General features: G+C 39.7%; 4 protein-coding genes and 1 pseudogene across 5 annotated transcripts in view; 2 read left to right on the forward strand and 3 right to left on the reverse strand.

Annotated features, from left to right (window-relative positions):
• Positions 1–17,374, reverse strand: part of LOC148717787 (uncharacterized) — a 55,345-nt gene that overhangs the window by 37,715 nt on the left and 256 nt on the right. Inside the window, exon 2 of the mRNA XM_088742418.1 lies at positions 17,125–17,280. Coding sequence (XP_088598544.1) covers positions 17,125–17,280 — 156 coding nt within the window. The remainder of the gene's footprint in view (positions 1–17,124; positions 17,281–17,374) is intronic.
• On the reverse strand, positions 997–3,814 carry LOC148717791 (uncharacterized; annotated as a pseudogene).
• On the forward strand, positions 4,693–7,966 carry LOC148717792 (uncharacterized). Its single transcript, XM_088742840.1, has one exon. The coding sequence runs from the start codon at positions 4,810–4,812 to the stop codon at positions 7,732–7,734; it is 2,925 nt and encodes a 974-aa protein (XP_088598966.1). The 5' UTR covers positions 4,693–4,809; the 3' UTR covers positions 7,735–7,966.
• LOC148717793 (uncharacterized) lies at positions 7,877–9,676 on the reverse strand. Its single transcript, XM_088742842.1, has one exon. It carries the CDS (start codon positions 9,674–9,676, stop codon positions 8,144–8,146), a length of 1,533 nt encoding a protein of 510 aa, XP_088598968.1. The 3' UTR covers positions 7,877–8,143.
• On the forward strand, positions 9,799–12,211 carry LOC148717794 (uncharacterized). Of its 2 annotated transcripts, none has more exons than XM_088742846.1 (4): positions 9,799–11,047; positions 11,273–11,400; positions 11,688–11,764; positions 12,036–12,211. In XM_088742846.1, exons 2-4 carry the CDS (start codon positions 11,299–11,301, stop codon positions 12,184–12,186), a joined length of 330 nt encoding a protein of 109 aa, XP_088598972.1. In that variant the 5' UTR covers positions 9,799–11,047; positions 11,273–11,298; the 3' UTR covers positions 12,187–12,211. The 2 variants fall into 2 exon arrangements, with proteins under 2 accessions (XP_088598972.1, XP_088598971.1); XM_088742845.1 differs by having other exon boundaries at positions 9,799–10,693.

Here is a 17,374-nt window from a genome sequence, read left to right on the forward strand (position 1 = left end):
TCCACACATGCAGTTAAATGTTACATTTATTATGGTCTTAAACTACTGTATTGAAGTGACAGCATTTCAATGTTTGTTTAATATTCTACTAAGCTACAGTCATGCGTAACAATTTAAAATCAGATATATTTCAGCTTCATTTACCCACTGTTCACTTTGAATGTAATGTACAATTCATTTAATTCAAGATCCAATACAACATGACTATACATGCATGTCTCAGCTTTGGCTCCATGCACTTTGCTTATACCCGGTAAAACCAGTTACAATATTGCAAAGCTAACATGCTACATACACTAAAACATTCAGTTCTGTTTACTTAACTAAAATGACATATACAACATGCTTTTATCAGGTTAGTTCTAACATGTTGCATTGAAACATTTATTCATTATTGTGTCTCTGTGTGTAAAAAAATGCATTCTTGTTAAGACACATTTACTTCATGCAGTGTGGGTCAGTGAAATTAGTTCTTATGTACAAATCTAAAATGTTTAAAAATTACTGAGCCACCCCCATGACTACTTTATTCTTCATGTGTAGGCAATGGCATAATAGGTACAGTCACGTGGGACCTAGAAAGACAAGTAGTTAGAGGTTGGAAGACATTTGGAAGGTTTTGTAGACACAACCGGCATTCTCTTGGTAGATCATAAATTGCTAGCTCCTCTCCATAGTTCCACATCTTTAGCGCTGCTAGCTGCATGAGTCTTGGAACTTGTCCATCAGGTGTACTGGTAACTCCCTCAATTACTGTTGGGCTGAATGACCTTTGTCCCTCCAGTGTAGATGTTCCCTTAGTAGAAGCCTTCCAGTGAAGTTTAAGTTTGTGACCATCAGCTTTTATTGACTGAATCATATCTGGTAAGTCATTGTTTGCTTTCTTTTCTATCCAAAGCTTTAGGGTAAACATCCTTTGCTGTAAGTGGTCCGTGTGTGCCATTTTCTCTAATCTTGTTTAAGTTCTTTCTTTCAAAAGGTCTGTGGTGAGTATTTGGGCCTATTCTTTCATTCTTTCTTCATGAACTTCACGTGCAGCTTCTGTGGTCCTGGCGTTGGTTTTTCCACTGTGTAGAATGTTCTCAAAAAATGTGATTGAGGCCTGTTTTGATAACTCTGACTTGTTATCATTAAGGTACAGTTGTGAAAGGTTGAACTGTCTTTCTGCCAGAACATTGTTTACTGGAAGACTCAAAATGTGCGTGGCGTAGAACTCGAACAGCTTTGGAGTGGCGTCTTTACTTATGAGTGAGCTCTGTTGCGATAAAGCCATTTCTTTGATTTCACATAGCAATTGGGGTTCCTTTAATTTCCAAAGAGTCGCCCATTTAATTAATCCAACTCTGTCCTTAGAGACCAACGTGAGAATGTTATGTCCATGAACATGAAAGGGATTGTTCACTGACTTATCTTTTTGATTTTCAGATCTGACTGGAATTCCAAGAAGCTTTAAAACCGAATGCTAGAAATCACTTTGGTATCTCTGATCAGCTCCCATTCCAAACAACTTAGGAAGAGTTAACCACTCTGCTCCACGTTCTTTGATTACTGTAAGTGCTTCTTGTAACATTGGCCTCTGCACTTGTTTGTGAAAATGGTCAATAGCTGCAGGGTCTTTCAATGATATCTTTACCTGTTGTGATGTTAAAGGAAAATGTTCTGATGGAGACTTCATCATTTCACTTAAAGTTTCATGGTGCTTCAAAACAGTTGCTGGCCATAACCGTGCTAGGTAACCACTGGAAAAACCAAGTTCTGCATCACTAGCTTGGGATGTGTTCAGAGATGGGATGATAAACTTGTCAAGGAATTCAAACAAAAACTTGATTTCAACTTGGATCATAGGACTTGAGCTCATCTTAATGACATCTTGCCAAATAGTGTGGTGGCTATCTGATTTTGGCAATCTTTGAAGGAGATGCTCAGCAAGCTGTAAACAAGCTTTTCCATACTTAAGATACCACTGGAGAGTCTCATGGTAATACGTCCACCTTGTGTCAATGAATGTCTGAGGAAGGGGTGGCTCTTTACTAAGAATACCTAGAGAAACATACATAACTTTGTATTTGCTTGGACGCTCATGATGGAGCCAAGATATTTTATATAGTAATTGTAAAACATGGGGGTTACGCATGTCACCCTTTGCCCCAAACCCAGCCTGGCACATTCTTCTCAGCATGATGTTTAGTACATGTGGGTAGCATCCTACAAAAAAAAACATTTCCTTTCCAAAAATTTTGGTGTTGTTTGCTAAGAGACCATTTACTTTTCCCTTTTGGGTAGAGGCACTGTCTCCAACCAACCGCGAAGCATTGGTGATGTCATATTCGTTTTTCACAACGTGATAATCCACGTCAGACTGGTGTTTTCTGGACCCGCTTGCTGTAAGGCTGTTTGCTAGGACGTAAGCTCGAGGCTTGCTCTCTATAGGGCACCAGGTGTGAACACCCACTATGTGCCTCTCCTCTCCTCCCTTGTGGGAGTCATCGCTCCAGAGATGAAAATCGTACTTGGAGTTTGAAAAGCGCTTCAGTAAAATTAGTTTGTCTGCTTCACCTAAGAGAACACTCCAGTCAGAAAGTGTACTTGGGGAGACAACAAAGTTTGTTGGGGGGCCACAGTCAAACAGAATATTGAAAATCAGATGTAATGCTACAGGTGTGTTTTGATAAGATAACAAAGATGAATGTTGCATGTATCTGACACAAGCCATGAACATCAAAATTCTTTGGTTGTATCCATTGTTACCATGTGCAAATGTCTCCACAAGGGAATATCCCTTTTTGACAAACTCATTGTTCCCCTGCAATTTCTTTTGCAGTTTTGAGGAAGCATATTTTGTCCCCCTTAGCTTGTTGCCGACTTGTTTTTCTTTTTTTTCAGTAGACGTAAGTTTGTTTTGACACTTTTTCAGTTGAATTTGGAGCCTCAACGCGTCCTTTTTCAATTGGATGTTCTTTCCTTTTACAAATACTGAAATTATGGAACGGTGACAATTTAAATTAGTCAAATGTAACTCACGGATTTCACACGATAGAGTATGGAACCAAAGAATACAAAGTAAAAATGCCCGACTAGAAAATATAAATCTAGTAACAAAATGGTTATCACAATTGTGAGGTTGAATAACTGAAACTATTACTATTACGTTTCCACGGCGGTCCGTGTGCAGATAATTTTGTTCATGTTTGTTAGAACTTCCAACTTAAGCCTTAAAACTTTACTCATAAAACTCTCGATACTGTATGACACTTAAAGATACGCGTCGTTATGATTTGCTGCCCGAAAAATGAACTTGCCTGTACATTTATTACTGACTATGCGGCCATATCGACTACTCTACCTTAACATTCGAGAGGTTTTCCTTTTTCGGCTTCTGTTTGGTGAGATTGTTATCGGTTTATGATTAATACCATTTAATAGTGGTATCAACTACGATCGCGCAAGTTGCAACCGGCGAAATTTCAGAATGGGAATGAAAATCAGTCACCGTAATTGGTGGCTCAGACAATCTGCAGTAGTATTCGTAGACATTTACAAGTGTTTGCCTTTCCATTCCCTCCTGAAAAACACTTGCCTAGACTGCGTCTTAGGGTTTCGACTGTTCCTTTTAGATTGGCGTTTTCGGATCTCACCCGTTACACTCTCTCCCGAGTCGATCGAGTTTTTCTTCACTCAAAAAGCTGCACACTTGCACTGCAACGCCGCTTTTTTCTATTTCTTCGGAATAATTCGCATATTTTCTCGACTTCTTTTTGACTGGTGGCTGATTTTTGCAAGAAAACTGGCTGCCGTGAGCTCTTTTACATGCCATCAGGTCTCATCGTCGGCGAGTCGGCCGGCGATTTAATTAACAAAAATCTAAAACTTTTAATGTAAACAACTCACGGCACGAGCCCACGTTCTTTTTCTCAAGCAGTGTTACAAAGTAATGTAATCTGCGCATGTCTGAGATTTTCATGGGGTTACGGTTTCCATGGGTGGGGTACCTTTCCGTGAGGCCTAAAAGTAAAAGAAAAAGGATTGGAAAGGAATCACTGATAGATTATTACCAGTAACCCCTTTCCAATACTTAAATCATGTATATCGGATATTTATTTACCTGTGTCATCTCATGATGAGAATTCCATATGGTAGAGGATAAAATGCGTCTGTTTTTTTTTAAAAAAGTAAAAGAAAACAAGAAAAAAAAAAGGGTTGCGACCAGGGGTCGAACCCCCGGATTAATAATAATAGAGACATTTAGCACCAGGGTTTTCGCATTAACGACAGACCTGAAACGGCAGTTCCAGGTTAGGCGTTTGGCGTTTGACGTTTATGGCTTCTACCACTTTAGCTACACTTCTCCAACCTCAAGCAAATTTACGTAGAAAGCTAGCGAATCGTGGGAACTTCCAGAAAATGGCGGCTGCTGCAAGGTTAGTTTTTCTAAGCTGATGTATTTCAGGATTTTTTGGAGTTCTCAAACCTTCACTTATCATCACGAGCCACAGGTAAACGGAAGTTCAAATATTCGAAAAGGCTGGTTGCTATGGAGTGACGTCATAAACCGGATAAGTTTCCATCATCGCCTTGACAGCCTTTTTCGATAATTGCTCGCAGTAATCGGAGTAATTGCTTGAATTTGTACAATCTCTGTTCCTGCTGGGTACAATGAAGCCTTTTGTTTATTAGGGGCTGGATCGGCCTATTCTTGGTTTTCACGTGACGTCACAGCATATGCAAATTAGGCGTCCGCCATATTGGTGTCGCAAACGCTTATTAGCATATGTCAAAATGCAGTGTTTTGGTGCATGATTCTTTAAAAGTATGTCGCGTGATTTGGACAAAATTTCTGAAAACATCAAAAAGGAAGAAAAAAAGGAAGATATTTGCAATATACCTTTAAGCGACTATGTTAAAAGACTAGAGCCACATGTTAAACAAAGGTATTTAGAAAAAATATCACTCGTGGGGATCGATCCCGCTACATTGATCTACGCAAAGTTAGATCCACAATGTTTACCACCCATAGAAGCTACAGATCTCCTGTGCTATTTGGTTATCGATACGAGTTATTACACAAAGAAACAGTTCAAAGCTTTCAAAAGCTTGGAGGCCTACAATCAGATGGTGTCGGGTTTTATTTCCAGTGTTGAAGGCAAAGTCATAGGTGAAAAATTCGTGGTGATCGGAAAGGTGAGACATTCTCAACGAATGAATGAGCGACCATTTGCAGTTTGGATTATTACTAATAAGGAGGGAACCGTGTTATCAGCCCACTGCCTTGGTTGTAAAGCTGGACTAGCTGAGACTTGCTCACATATTGCAAGTATTTTATTTCATATCGAAGCTTCAACGAGAATTAATGAAACGCTGGCATGTACGCAAGTAAAGTGCACGTGGTTGTTACCGACATATGTGAGTGAGGTTCCTTATGCTAGGGTCAAAGATATCAACTTCAAGTCGGCGAAAAAGTTGAAAGATAACTTAGATGCCTGTATTGAGGGACTATCAGAAAACTCTCCACCTTCCTTATCAGCACCTTGCACTACAAAGAAAGCTAAGGTCTCGACAGAACGGGTTACATCTGGAGGAACTGAGCTTAAACATTTCCTTGCCAAAATAAATGAGTGCAAGTTTAAACCTGTTGCCTTAAGCTTGATTGAACCCTATTCTGAACAGTTTATCATGAAAAGTAGAAGTATCCCAACCATTTCTGACCTTTTTGATCCATGTAATTTTGACTTGTCATATCCAGAACTCCTAGAAAAGTGTGAAAATATTGATCTGACTATTTCAGAATCACAGGTAGAATTAATTGAGCAAGACACCAGGGAACAGGCTAAAGGAAATGCATTTTTCAGGCACAGAGCTGGGCGCATTGGTGCATCTCTGAGTTGGGCAGTAGCTCATACTAACCCTGCTATGCCATCACAATCCTTAATTAAGTCCATCTCATATCCTGATCTGTTCAAAGTTACTACTAAAGCAATCAGTCATGGCCGTAAGAATGAGAGTGCTGCAGTGAATGCTTATACCAAGACTATGCTAGAGACTCACAGAGATCTGAAAGTTGAACAATGTGGTATGATAGTGGATAAACAGCACCCCTGGATAAATGCTACTCCAGATTTTTTGGTATCATGTTCATGCTGTGGGAATGGTTGTGGAGAAGTCAAATGCCCTTACAACATTGAAAACTGTGACCTTGAAAGTTATGTGGAAAAGAAGAATTCATGTCTTGAAAGCGTCAATGGAAAGGTACAGCTCAAGAGAAATCACCAGTACTTTTTTCAAGTACAGCAACAGTTGTTTATCACAGACTCTCAGTATTGTGACTTTGTTGTGTGCTCTTTTGACAATAACAATCAAACAAGGTTTTTATTGGGGAGAATTTACAAGGACATTTCACACTGGGAATCAGTTCTTCCAAAACTCACCAAAGTGTGGAGATCTTGTATCCTACCTGAAATCTTAGGAAGATGGTACACCAGGAAGCATGAAATTGCTGCACCTGTACCAGCAGGTGATATAAAGCCTGTTTGCTACTGCAGAAAACCCAAACCAGAAGAAAGCACAGTGCCTTGTCAAAACCCCAAGTGCCCATTCATTGAGTTTCACCTCTCATGTTTAGGGATATCTGATCCCTTACCCAAAGTATGGTACTGTCCAAGCTGCCAGTTACTTCCAGAATGTAAGAAAGCCAAGAGAGTTACTAAGATCAAGCCTGATTATCAAAAGAACCCTGATTTCGATGAAGCAATGAAATTACAGTCCATTTGTGTTTGCAAAGCTAAACCTGTTGTAGGGGAAAAGCTGCTGAAATGTCATAGTCAATGTCAGAGTGGGAAATTTTTCCATCTGAAATGTCTAAACTACAAGAGGATGCCCAATAACAGCAAGCTATATTGGGTCTGCAAAAATTGCAAAGTGAAGAAAAAACCTGCAGACAAGTCTTCATTAACTATTCCTACCACATGTTCTTCTTATACCACCGCTACTACATGTACTGTCAATAATCCATCAGCTTCAGTTGTGTCTGGAACTGAATATGAAAGTGACAAGGACATAGAAATACCCTGTGTGACTGAAAGCAGAACAGCTTCTGAATCTTTTGAAGATCTACATGAAAATGAGTCAAATAAATACTGTACTGGAGATGAATATGAAAGTGATGAGGACTTAGAAATAATCTGTGTGACTAAAGGTGTAGCTAACAGAATTGCATCTTTTGGAGATCTAGATGAGCATGACTATGACATAATCTCATCTCCTGATGGCTGGTTGGATTGCAAAATAATACAGGCAGCACAAATATGCATCAAGAAAGTAAATCCTCTCATTGAGGGTTTTCAAAGACCAACTCTTGGAAGAGTAAGGAACTTTGACATTATGACCAGTGACTTTGTTCAAATCTTACATACGGGTAATTCACATTGGGTGTGCATTAGTTTTATTGGTTGCACATCAGGATGTGTTAATTTGTACGACAGTCTGTACAATGACATTATTGATGATGAAGTTGAGCAGCAAGTTAAAGATCTGCTACCAGATAACTTTGTTGGCATTGAAGTTGTACCAGTGCAGCAACAAATGAATGGCAGTGACTGTGGCGTTTTTGCTGTAGCATTTGCAACATGCCTTGTGTTTGAACTCAACCCTTCAGATTTTATGTTTGACATCCCAAGAATGAGACCACATTTACTTCAATGTTTGAGAGCTGGTGAAATCAAAGTTTTTCCACATTTTTGAATACATTTAACACTAAAAATGTTGTTTTGTTGTTTCATGCTAATCTCAAGAGTAGCAGTCATTAAAAAAAAAAATCCAAGAAGAATAATGAACTCAAGCTATTTTAAGCAGCTGTGCTCAATAAACAGTCCTTACTGCCCCCTGAAAACATAATTTATATTTTAATTCATATAATTTTTGTAAATATATATACACAGCACAAATAAAATGTTGTCATTGTTGTCGATCCTTCTTGTAATGGAAGTATATTTTCTTAAATTATTAATGTTACACAGTGCTCATTCCCAGTCACTTGCTCTCTTTTCATGGGGTTATAATATTTCTTAAATTATACACAGATTCTCCACCCCATCATATCATTTCATTAGCTACAATATATGACTATAATAGTACTGTATGAAGTATGGAGCTAATCAAATGGTACAATGGGTGGACACAGGTTTACAAGAGCTGAACATACTTTAATAATTCTGTCAATAATTGGTACTTCATCCTGTCCATTGTCATTGTTCAAGAAATCAGTGGGAAGTGTGCTTTGAAGAATAGTATACTTGCGACGCAGCAAACCAATCACCCTCTCAACATGTATCCGTTCACTTGCTAGAGCTCTTGTTTTTTCCACATCAATAGGATCCAGCTGTTCCCTCCCTTTCGTGTAGGCTGGTATCACAAGTCTTGCCTGTTTGAGAGCAACACTTTCTGTGATTGTGAAACCCCGGTCTGCCATAACCATGTCACCTGGCAAAAGTTTTTCAAGAATGCCACAGTTTTCTGTCAAGAACTTATCAGAGGTACGTCCTCCCCATGCCTCTGACACAAAGGAAATAGCTCCTTGGGGAGAAATACCAATCAGTACTTTGATAGTATTGTGATGCTTGTAGGATGAAAATGTCTGAGCTCGAGCTAACAAGTTTGTAGGCTTATCAATAAAAATCTCAAAACAGTCAATAACAACAGTGACTTTGGTTCCAAAGGCTTGTTGGAAACAAAGAGGCATTGTCTTCCATAGCTGGTGTCTTTCAGGCCAGTAAATTAGTGGGGACAAATGCTGATCCATCACTGGTAACCATGATGAAAATATTCTTGATATTGTTGTCACAGATACTTGAAAACGATAGGCTAAGTCTTGATAAGGCATATTCAGTCTCAGTTTCATCAACACGATAATCATTTCCTGGAAAAGGCTAAGTTTTTGGGTTCTTCGTTTGATGTGGGGTGACACAAAGTCAAGGACGGTCATTAAGATATCCATTGAAGGCAGTCCAGAATAAAAGCGAACTTTTTCATCAGAATCAAAAAAATCTCGATCAATTGGCTTATAGGATTCTTTGAAAAGGTATTCAAACTCTTCGGTTTGAGTCATAACTTCAGATACATCAACTTGGGTTTGAGTTGAACTGTCAACGAGAGTTGAGCAAGTGTGGTCTTGAAATGCGCAATCGTGATCAAAAATATCCTCAGAAGAATCAATTTCCTTGGATGATCCTTCTTTAGGATCACTGAAATCCACATCACGGACGGGAAGGCCACTGACATCGATTTTCTTTCGTTTCTCAGCTGCCTCGCGTTCTTGACGCTCGAGTGATCTTTTGCGGCGTTCCTTCGCTCGTTTAGCTCTTGCCTCTTTAATGTCGTGGTTTTCCTGTTGATATTTTGTCTTCCCGAGATTCAAAGTAGGAACCCAGTCGACGTTGTACTTATCCCAGGGTTTTGCAGATTGTCCTGACACGAAATGTCGTCCACAGACTCTTTCATTACTGAGGACATCCTTCGAAGTGATGTCGTCGCGGCTAATGGCGGCGATCCATCTTTCTCTTCGTTCTCTGCTTAGCTCTTCTGCTTTTTCTCCTTGGTTAGTGACTACAACTGGAATCCTATAAAACCCTATACCTTTCGTCTTTCCACTATTATGAAAACAATCAACCATAATACAATGAACCATGATGAAGAATATTTCTAAAGCTTTGATAACACGCGAAATGTTTGAATAATACGACACCAATATGGCGGCGTAGCAACCGTTGTCAAGGTATAGGTCACGTGGGTGAAAACCAAGAATTGACACTTGGAGATTGGATTTCATATTAATATGCGTAAGCAAAAGCGGGAATGTTTATTTTCCCGCGGTCGAGTGCAGTTATGGATCCCTTCAAACTTCGAAGGGTTGAATTGCTTCATTCTCCTCCAGATGAGTCAAGGGAATGGTTTATCTTAAATTTCAAGAAATGTGGCATAAGAGTAAGCAAGTTTTTTGAAGTAGCCTGTTAGTGGCACATTTTCCAAGCGTTTTGTACGGTCCAGCTTTAAAAAATGGCGGAAGCTTGGATGGCCGATATGTTCAGAACAACAAAGTGGCCATCGCCTCTCTATTTGGAGTTGTTTCTACCATCTTCCGGCAGAAATTCGAAGAAGGAGAAGTGGTGAGATATCTTTGGTTGATCGATAAAATAAATTCGCCTAAAATCAAAACGGAGACCAGCAAGACTCGACCAAGCGATGACTTTTGCGAGGAGCTGAAAGCTTTTCGTGATGCCTCCGCAGTTATTCGAATTGAAAACGATCGACTCAGAAGACCGACCTCAATCAAGCGCGGAGTCAGCTAGAATTCCTATTAGAGGAAATAAAAGAATTAGGTAAGTAAGACCAGCATCGGAGATAAAATTGAGGAGAAGGTCGCCGGGAGGATATGTGGACATCGATCAAATGTATATCGTAGCTGTCAGGTCCACAGTCCTGAGGTGGGGCGAATGCTCAACGACATCCTCGACAAAACTAAAATTAACAGCAGCAGCCTACCGCAAGCGTTGGAAGCAATACTGGGGGACAGTAACCGTCAGTTTTTGCAATCTCTCAGAGTACCAGACTGGACCCTACTGTTTTTCAAACTGCAGTCAAGGATCCTCGATCAAGAAAAGCTTGCCAAACGTTACTTAGCATTTCCAAGCTAAGACGAACCGGGGTAAGTCATAACGTTTATATTTTTATTAAGATTGGAAAAAGTGAGTTTGCTGTCTTATGTTTTGTTGTGAATGCTGGTTTTACGGTGTATCAGAACTCATCTCTGCTTGGCAGGAAAATCACATAATTGGCTGAGTTTGATTTTACGCTGAGCCTCTAAGTCTTCTAGCTATGATCACTTTTTATGGCTACTTTAGGAGAAATTTCGGGTTTGTTTCCTTGATAGGGTCTTGACAGTATTATAATTTATTTCATTTCTATTTTTCTACGATAAAAGATTTAAATCGCCAGAGGGATGCCATTGAGAAAACTGGAATAGTAGTTAATGGAAGATGCTTTAAAGTTAAATTTCCAGGTTATTTGTGTGTGCCAATCTTGACTCTTTATTTTTTTTTATCTTATTATTTTTTATTTTTGCAATGTTTTTATGTTACATGTCTAGCTACGTGATAGTAATTATTGAATCCATTTTATGCTTGGCAGTGTTAGAAAATATCTGGGAAAGTATAACATTTGAGATCTTTGGTGTAGCTACTTTAACTTCAACTTCTTGTTATCTTCTTGTCTTTTTTCATGACAGTTACTCTTGATTACAAAACACTGATAATGCTGCTCAAGCAAAGAGTTGGTGATGCCAAAAAAAATATCAATGAACTTTGCAAGCAAGGATTGGACACAGAGTGCTGTGTATTCTGCAAAGTTATTAAGGTAGGTTATACCTGCAATGCTAAATGACATGCATCATAGTGGAATTATACAATAACACAAAACATATTCAGCCTACCGGTATTTGTTATGCAATTTATTTATAATCAATTAGTGAGAGCTTTCTTGGCTTTCTTGACTTTACAGAAAGGCAGACGAAAGGTGTCCATAAAAGTGAACATATTTTATCTGTGGTGAACAGTGATTATATATCTACCATTAGTAGTGAACATTATATGACTTTAGCTCAGTTAATTCATAATTGAGTGATACATGCAATTTATTTGTAGGAATGTGCCTCTCCTGATGTTCCTTTTGGGGAAGCCTTTGCTGAGTGTTTCCTAAAGAGCAAAGCAAATATTGGGGGGTAGGTACAACTCTGCATTTCTGCATTGACATGCATAAAAAGTTCCAGCTTGCAGTATGGTATTTCACTTTCTATTGGAATACATGTCTTTAAATGTCACTTGGGATACTTAGTTTGATGGACAGTTGGTATACTGCCGGCCGACAGTTGGCCGACAGACTTTTAGGAGAGCTGTTCTTCACTTTTACCCAGTTACCAGCAAAAATATGGTAAGCTTGGATTATAAAGGTGGAAACTAAATTCACTGTTTCTTTTTTTCTGTCTGTTTCAGATGGAAGGGGTTAAGAGATGACTTGCTCTTTCCCCTTGAAGAGGAGCCATGTGATGTTAATTTATGTGCTCTGCCTGCAGTGTATAACATTTTAATTTTTAAATTCTGTGCACCCATTGTAGTAAGGCATAGTCAACATTGTATCATTTAAAAAAATCTATTTTCTTGAAGTCTTATCATGTAACAATATTATTTTGTTTAGTGTTGCCTGGTCACTTCTGAGATATATATTTATTTGTCATATTTCTAAGATTTATATGGCTTTCAGCATAATGCCTGAGAGCTTCTGGGATATAGCAAACTTAGCTTTTCATTCACTGTTAATAGAGGGAAATTATGTCTTTCCTTTCTGGTTTACCCAGGCTGAAGTCCTTCATTCAGAGTAATGCCTGAGCACTTCTGGGATATATAACATACCTAGCTTTTCATTCATGGTCAATATAGGGAAGTGTTTTCTATCCTTTCTGGTTCACACAGGCTGAAGTCAAGGCATTCAGAGTATTACCAGAGCACTTCTGGGATTTATAACATACTTAGCTTTTCATTCATGGTCAATATGGGGAAGTGTTGTCTATCCTTTCTGGTTCACCCAAGCTGAAGTCCTGGCATTCAGTGTAATGCCTGAGCGCTTCTGGAATATATCACATACATGGCTTTTTATTCATGGTCAATATAGGGAAGTGTTGTCTATCCTTTCTGGTTCACCCAGGCTGAAGTCCTGGCATTCAGTGTAATGCCTGAGCGCTTCTGGGATATATAACATACATAGCTTTTCATTCATGGTCAATATATGGAAGTGTTGTCTATCCTTTCTGGTTCACCCAGGGTGAAGTCCTGGCATTCAGTGTAATGCCTGAGCGCTTCTGGGATATACAACTTACTTAGCTTTTCATTCATGGTCATTATAGGGAAGTGTTGTCTATCCTTTCTGGTTCACCCAGGCTGAAGTCCTGGCATTCAGTGTAATGCCTGAGCGCTTCTGGAATATACAACATACTTAGCTTTTCATTCATTGTCAAGATAGGGAAGTGTTGTCTATCCTTTCTGGTTCACCCAGGCTGAAGTCCTGGCATTCAGAGTAATGCCTGAGCACTTCTGGGATATATAACATACTGAACGTTTTATTCATGGTCAATATAGGGAAGTGTTGTCTATCCTTTCTGGTTCACCCAGGCTGAAGTCCTGGTATTCAGAAAAATGCCTGAGTGCTTCTGGGATATATAACATACTTAGCTTTTCATTCATGGTCAATATAGGGAAGTGTTGTCTATCCTTTCTGGTTCACCCAAGCTGAAGTCCTGGCATTCAGTGTAATGCCTGAGCACTTCTGGGATATATAACTTACATAGCTTTTCATTCATGGTCAATATAGGGAAGTGTTGTCTATCCTTTCTGGTTCACCCAGGCTGAAGTCCTGGCATTGACTGTAATGCCTGAGCGCTTCTGGGATATATAACAGAGTTTTACATAGCTTTTCATTCATGGTCAATATAGGGAAGTGTTGTCTATCCTTTCTGGTTCACCCAGGCTGAAGTCCTGGCATTCAGTGTAATGCCTGAGCGCTTCTGGGATATATAACATACTTAGCTTTTCATTCATGGTAAATATAGGGAAGTGTTGTCTATCCTTTCTGGTTCACCCAGGCTGAAGTCTTGGCATTCAGTGTAATGCCTGAGCACTTCTGGGATATACAGCATACTGATCTTTTTATTCATGGTCAATATAGGGAAGTGTTGTCTATCCTTTCTGGTTCACCCAGGTTGAAGTCCTGGCATTCAAAGTAATGCCTGAGTGCTTCTGGGATATATAACATACTTAGCTTTTCATTCATTGTCAATATAGGGAAGTGTTGTCTATCCTTTCTGGTTCACCCAGGCTGAAGTCCTGGCATTCAGTGTAATGCCTGAGTGCCTCTGGGATATACAACATACATAGCTTTTCATTCAAGGTCAATATAGGGAAGTGTTATCTATCCTTTCTGGTCCACCCAGGCTGAAGTCCTGGCATTCAGTGTAATGCCTGAGCGCTTCTGGGATATATAACTTACATAGCTTTTCATTCATGGTCAATATAGGGAAGTGTTGTCTATCCTTTCTGGTTCACCCAGGCTGAAGTCCTGGCATTGACTGTAATGCCTGAGCACTTCTGGGATATATAACAAAGTTTTACATAACTTTTCATTCATGGTCAATATAGGGAAGTGTTGTCTATCCTTTCTGGTTCACCCAGGCTGAAGTCCTGGCATTCAGTGTAATGCTGAGCGCTTTTGGGATATATAACATACTTAGCTTTTCATTCATGGTCAATATAGGGAAGTGTTGTCTATCCTTTCTGGTTCACCCAGGCTGAAGTCTTGGCATTCAGTGTAATGCCTGAGCACTTCTGGGATATACAACATACTGAGCTTTTTATTCATGGTCAATGTAGGGAAGTGTTGTCTATCCTTTCTGGTTCACCCAGGCTGAAGTCCTGGCATTCAGAGTAATGCCTGAGCGCTTCTGGGATATATAACATACTTAGCTTTTCATTCATTGTCAATATAGGGAAGTGTTGTCTATCCTTTCTGGTCCACCCATATTGAAGTCCTGGCATTCAGTGTAATGCCTGAGCGCTTCTGGGATATAAAACATACTTAGCTTTTCATTCATGGTCAATATAGGGAACTGTTGTGTATCCTTTCTGGTTCACCCAGGCTGAAGTCCTGGCATTCAGTGTAATGCCTGAGCGCTTCTGGGATATACAACATACTCTAAGTTTTTTCAATCATGGTCAATACGGGAAGTGTTGTTTATCTTTTCTGGTTCACCCAGGCTGAACGGAAGTTCTGCTATTCACAGTAATCCCTTAGTGCTTCTGGGATACCTAACATTCTTATTTTCTTTGACATTCACAGGTTAATCTAGGGAAGTGTTGTCTATCGGCCTTACTGGTTCACCAAGGCTGAAGTCCTGGCATTCAGTTTAATGCCTGAGCGCTTCTGAGATATTTGACTTACTTAACTTTTCAATCATGGTTAATATAGTGAAGTATTGTCTATCCTTTCTGGTTCACCCAGGCTTCATTCAGAGTAATGCCTGAAGTTTTCTGGGATATGTAATGTGAAGAAATTCTTGTGACGCAAACCTTTCTGTTATTTGAGCTCTTCACTTATATCTACAGCAGAGCGACAGGAATAAATAGTCATTTGAGACAAAAATTTGAAAAACAGCTTCATTTACTGTTAAAAGTCGCCCTGCAAACCGCGACGGGAAGAGAACATCAAAACAAAAAATCCTGCCAAAAAAACTCAATAAATAACACAAGGCAAAACACTGCTGGTACATTTCTTTGCGAAGCTAGATCGTGAAATCTCTGATGCGACGTTTTTGTAGGACGTAAACACACGACGACGATTGATTTCCTGACAAACTGGGTAATATGAGATAATATAAAGTATGAAACAACACGAAGTAACGCGCACAGCCTCAAGTGATCGATATACCGTATTTCCTTGAATAAGTGCCCACCCCTCGGCCATTCAAACTTGTAACTCTGAACAAGCGCGACACCGGAACCCTTTCTTTTTCAGCTTTCATAACATTTTAAACTTTTACTACCTTAGATGAATATGTTGGGAGAGATTCGTGCTTTAAGAGTTATATTACGCCGATGTATTACCTTTCCTTTTTATATGGCTGGCTTCGCAAGCGGTGCAAGATGCAGCGAATTCTGTGAGCTGATTGGCTATTAACCCTTGCTTATTTTTCGTTTTCTGCGGTGGCCAGCGTTGCAGCCTTTTTGTCTTTGTGTAACCTGCAGGCAAGCTCTCGCTTGGCTCTTAACGCTTGGCTCAGGTTTGAGTCTTCCTGCTTGGTCAATAACGCATTACTGGATCTACCGCGCTCTATGTTAATTTCCAAACCACCCTAGCGCACAGCGCTTGACTCAATGTTTAAGTTGGTTTTTCGGAAAAAGTCAACGTCCCACCCCTCTCAAGAAGCTTTTAGAATATAAAAATTCAAGGACTTTCCAAGGATTGGTTAAATTCATTGGGGGACTTGCCCTGAAATTAACGGACTTGCAAGACAGTACGAACCCTGTTAAAGTTCAAGGGAGTTTAAACTTGTTCGTAACGTGTCATTAAACGAAAGTTGGTCTTTGTCTGTTTAAAAGCTTTGTCAGTTTGTTCAACATCTATCTTGATTTGAAAACAATTATTACTACCCCCGGTCTCTGTTTATTCACGATTTTAATCATCGTTGCGGAGGAGGTAGCGCAAAAAGATTTTCAACACCAGTGCGTTAATCACATCGTACCTATAACGTCTGTAATCTCTCGCAACTATCTAGAGGATTCCGGCACCAATATAGGTCATCTGAAGGCCAGTGACAAAGAATCTTATGAGTACTGCATGAATATAGTTTAAAAAAACTGGAACAGTGTGTAAACTAGAAAATGCGACATAAAATATCAGTGAGAAAAAGCCGCCATGTATTGTGGACTCTGCGTTAAACAGCAAAAGAAATTATAGGTTGTAATACGCCGAGTTTATTCCCAATAACTGGTACCCGGATGCTCAAAAATTACAGCACCAAGCGTCAGCTGTCAAAGATTCCGAACACAGCGGAAAAAAAGTCGTCGGTTCTGGAATTTACTTTGTCTCCGATCCGAAAACAAATATCTGGTAAAATTGATAAGAAAACAAAACACTCAGGCCGCCAGTTAAATGTCGTAGTAAATAAGCGTCGCAGCCTATGTTAGTATTAATGAAGTTAACTAAATCCGCAAGCATTGACTAAGAAATGTTTCTTCGACGTGACTGTAACTGCCGCAACACACTCCGGGCGAGCGCTTTGTCTTGTCACTATTTTTAAGCGCCGGCCATGTACACTTTTTTCGGATACGGCTTCTTTAATTACCTTTTCATGCCATAGGATGATGACATGATTGTGTAAAAGTTGACGCCTCTATCAGATTAGGAGCGAAATACGATCAAAAATTTTACCCAAGCAAGCCACTGGTATCCAGCAGAGAATGCGGACTAAAAGTACGGATTCTCTGCTGGATACCTAGACTTTTTTTGGTTGCTAACGGCGTGAGGCTCGTTATGGTGTTAGGAGTGTTGCCCTGGGTGTGATGATCAGTGGAGGAGCCACAAGTAGTCGCATCAGTTTGGGATAACAGCTTTGGCATGTCCAGAAGAGCACCACCAGTATTCCCTCTGCTTTGTTTGCTTGAATTTTTTTCCAGATATTTCCCAATCAGACTAAATTGAGGGAAAGCAAAAAAGAAGAAAGTATTCCAGTTGGCAGAGAATGCATCAACAAACAGGGCATCTGGATCACGCCTCCAGGAGGCAT

Source organism: Stylophora pistillata, chromosome 13 (assembly GCF_964205215.1).
Source record: "Stylophora pistillata chromosome 13, jaStyPist1.2, whole genome shotgun sequence".
Taxonomy (NCBI): domain Eukaryota; kingdom Metazoa; phylum Cnidaria; class Anthozoa; order Scleractinia; family Pocilloporidae; genus Stylophora; species Stylophora pistillata.

Excerpts from the sequence above, each read along its gene's own strand:
- LOC148717793 (XM_088742842.1), bottom strand. The coding sequence starts at position 9,676 with ATGGTTCATTGTATTATGGTTGATTGTTTTCATAATAGTGGAAAGACG.
- LOC148717794 (XM_088742846.1), top strand. The coding sequence starts at position 11,299 with ATGCTGCTCAAGCAAAGAGTTGGTGATGCCAAAAAAAATATCAATGAA. Across the intron at positions 11,401-11,687 it reads TATTCTGCAAAGTTATTAAG|GAATGTGCCTCTCCTGATGT; the intron begins GTAGGTTATACC and ends ATTTATTTGTAG. Across the intron at positions 11,765-12,035 it reads AGCAAAGCAAATATTGGGGG|ATGGAAGGGGTTAAGAGATG; the intron begins GTAGGTACAACT and ends TGTCTGTTTCAG.
- LOC148717792 (XM_088742840.1), top strand. The coding sequence starts at position 4,810 with ATGTCGCGTGATTTGGACAAAATTTCTGAAAACATCAAAAAGGAAGAA.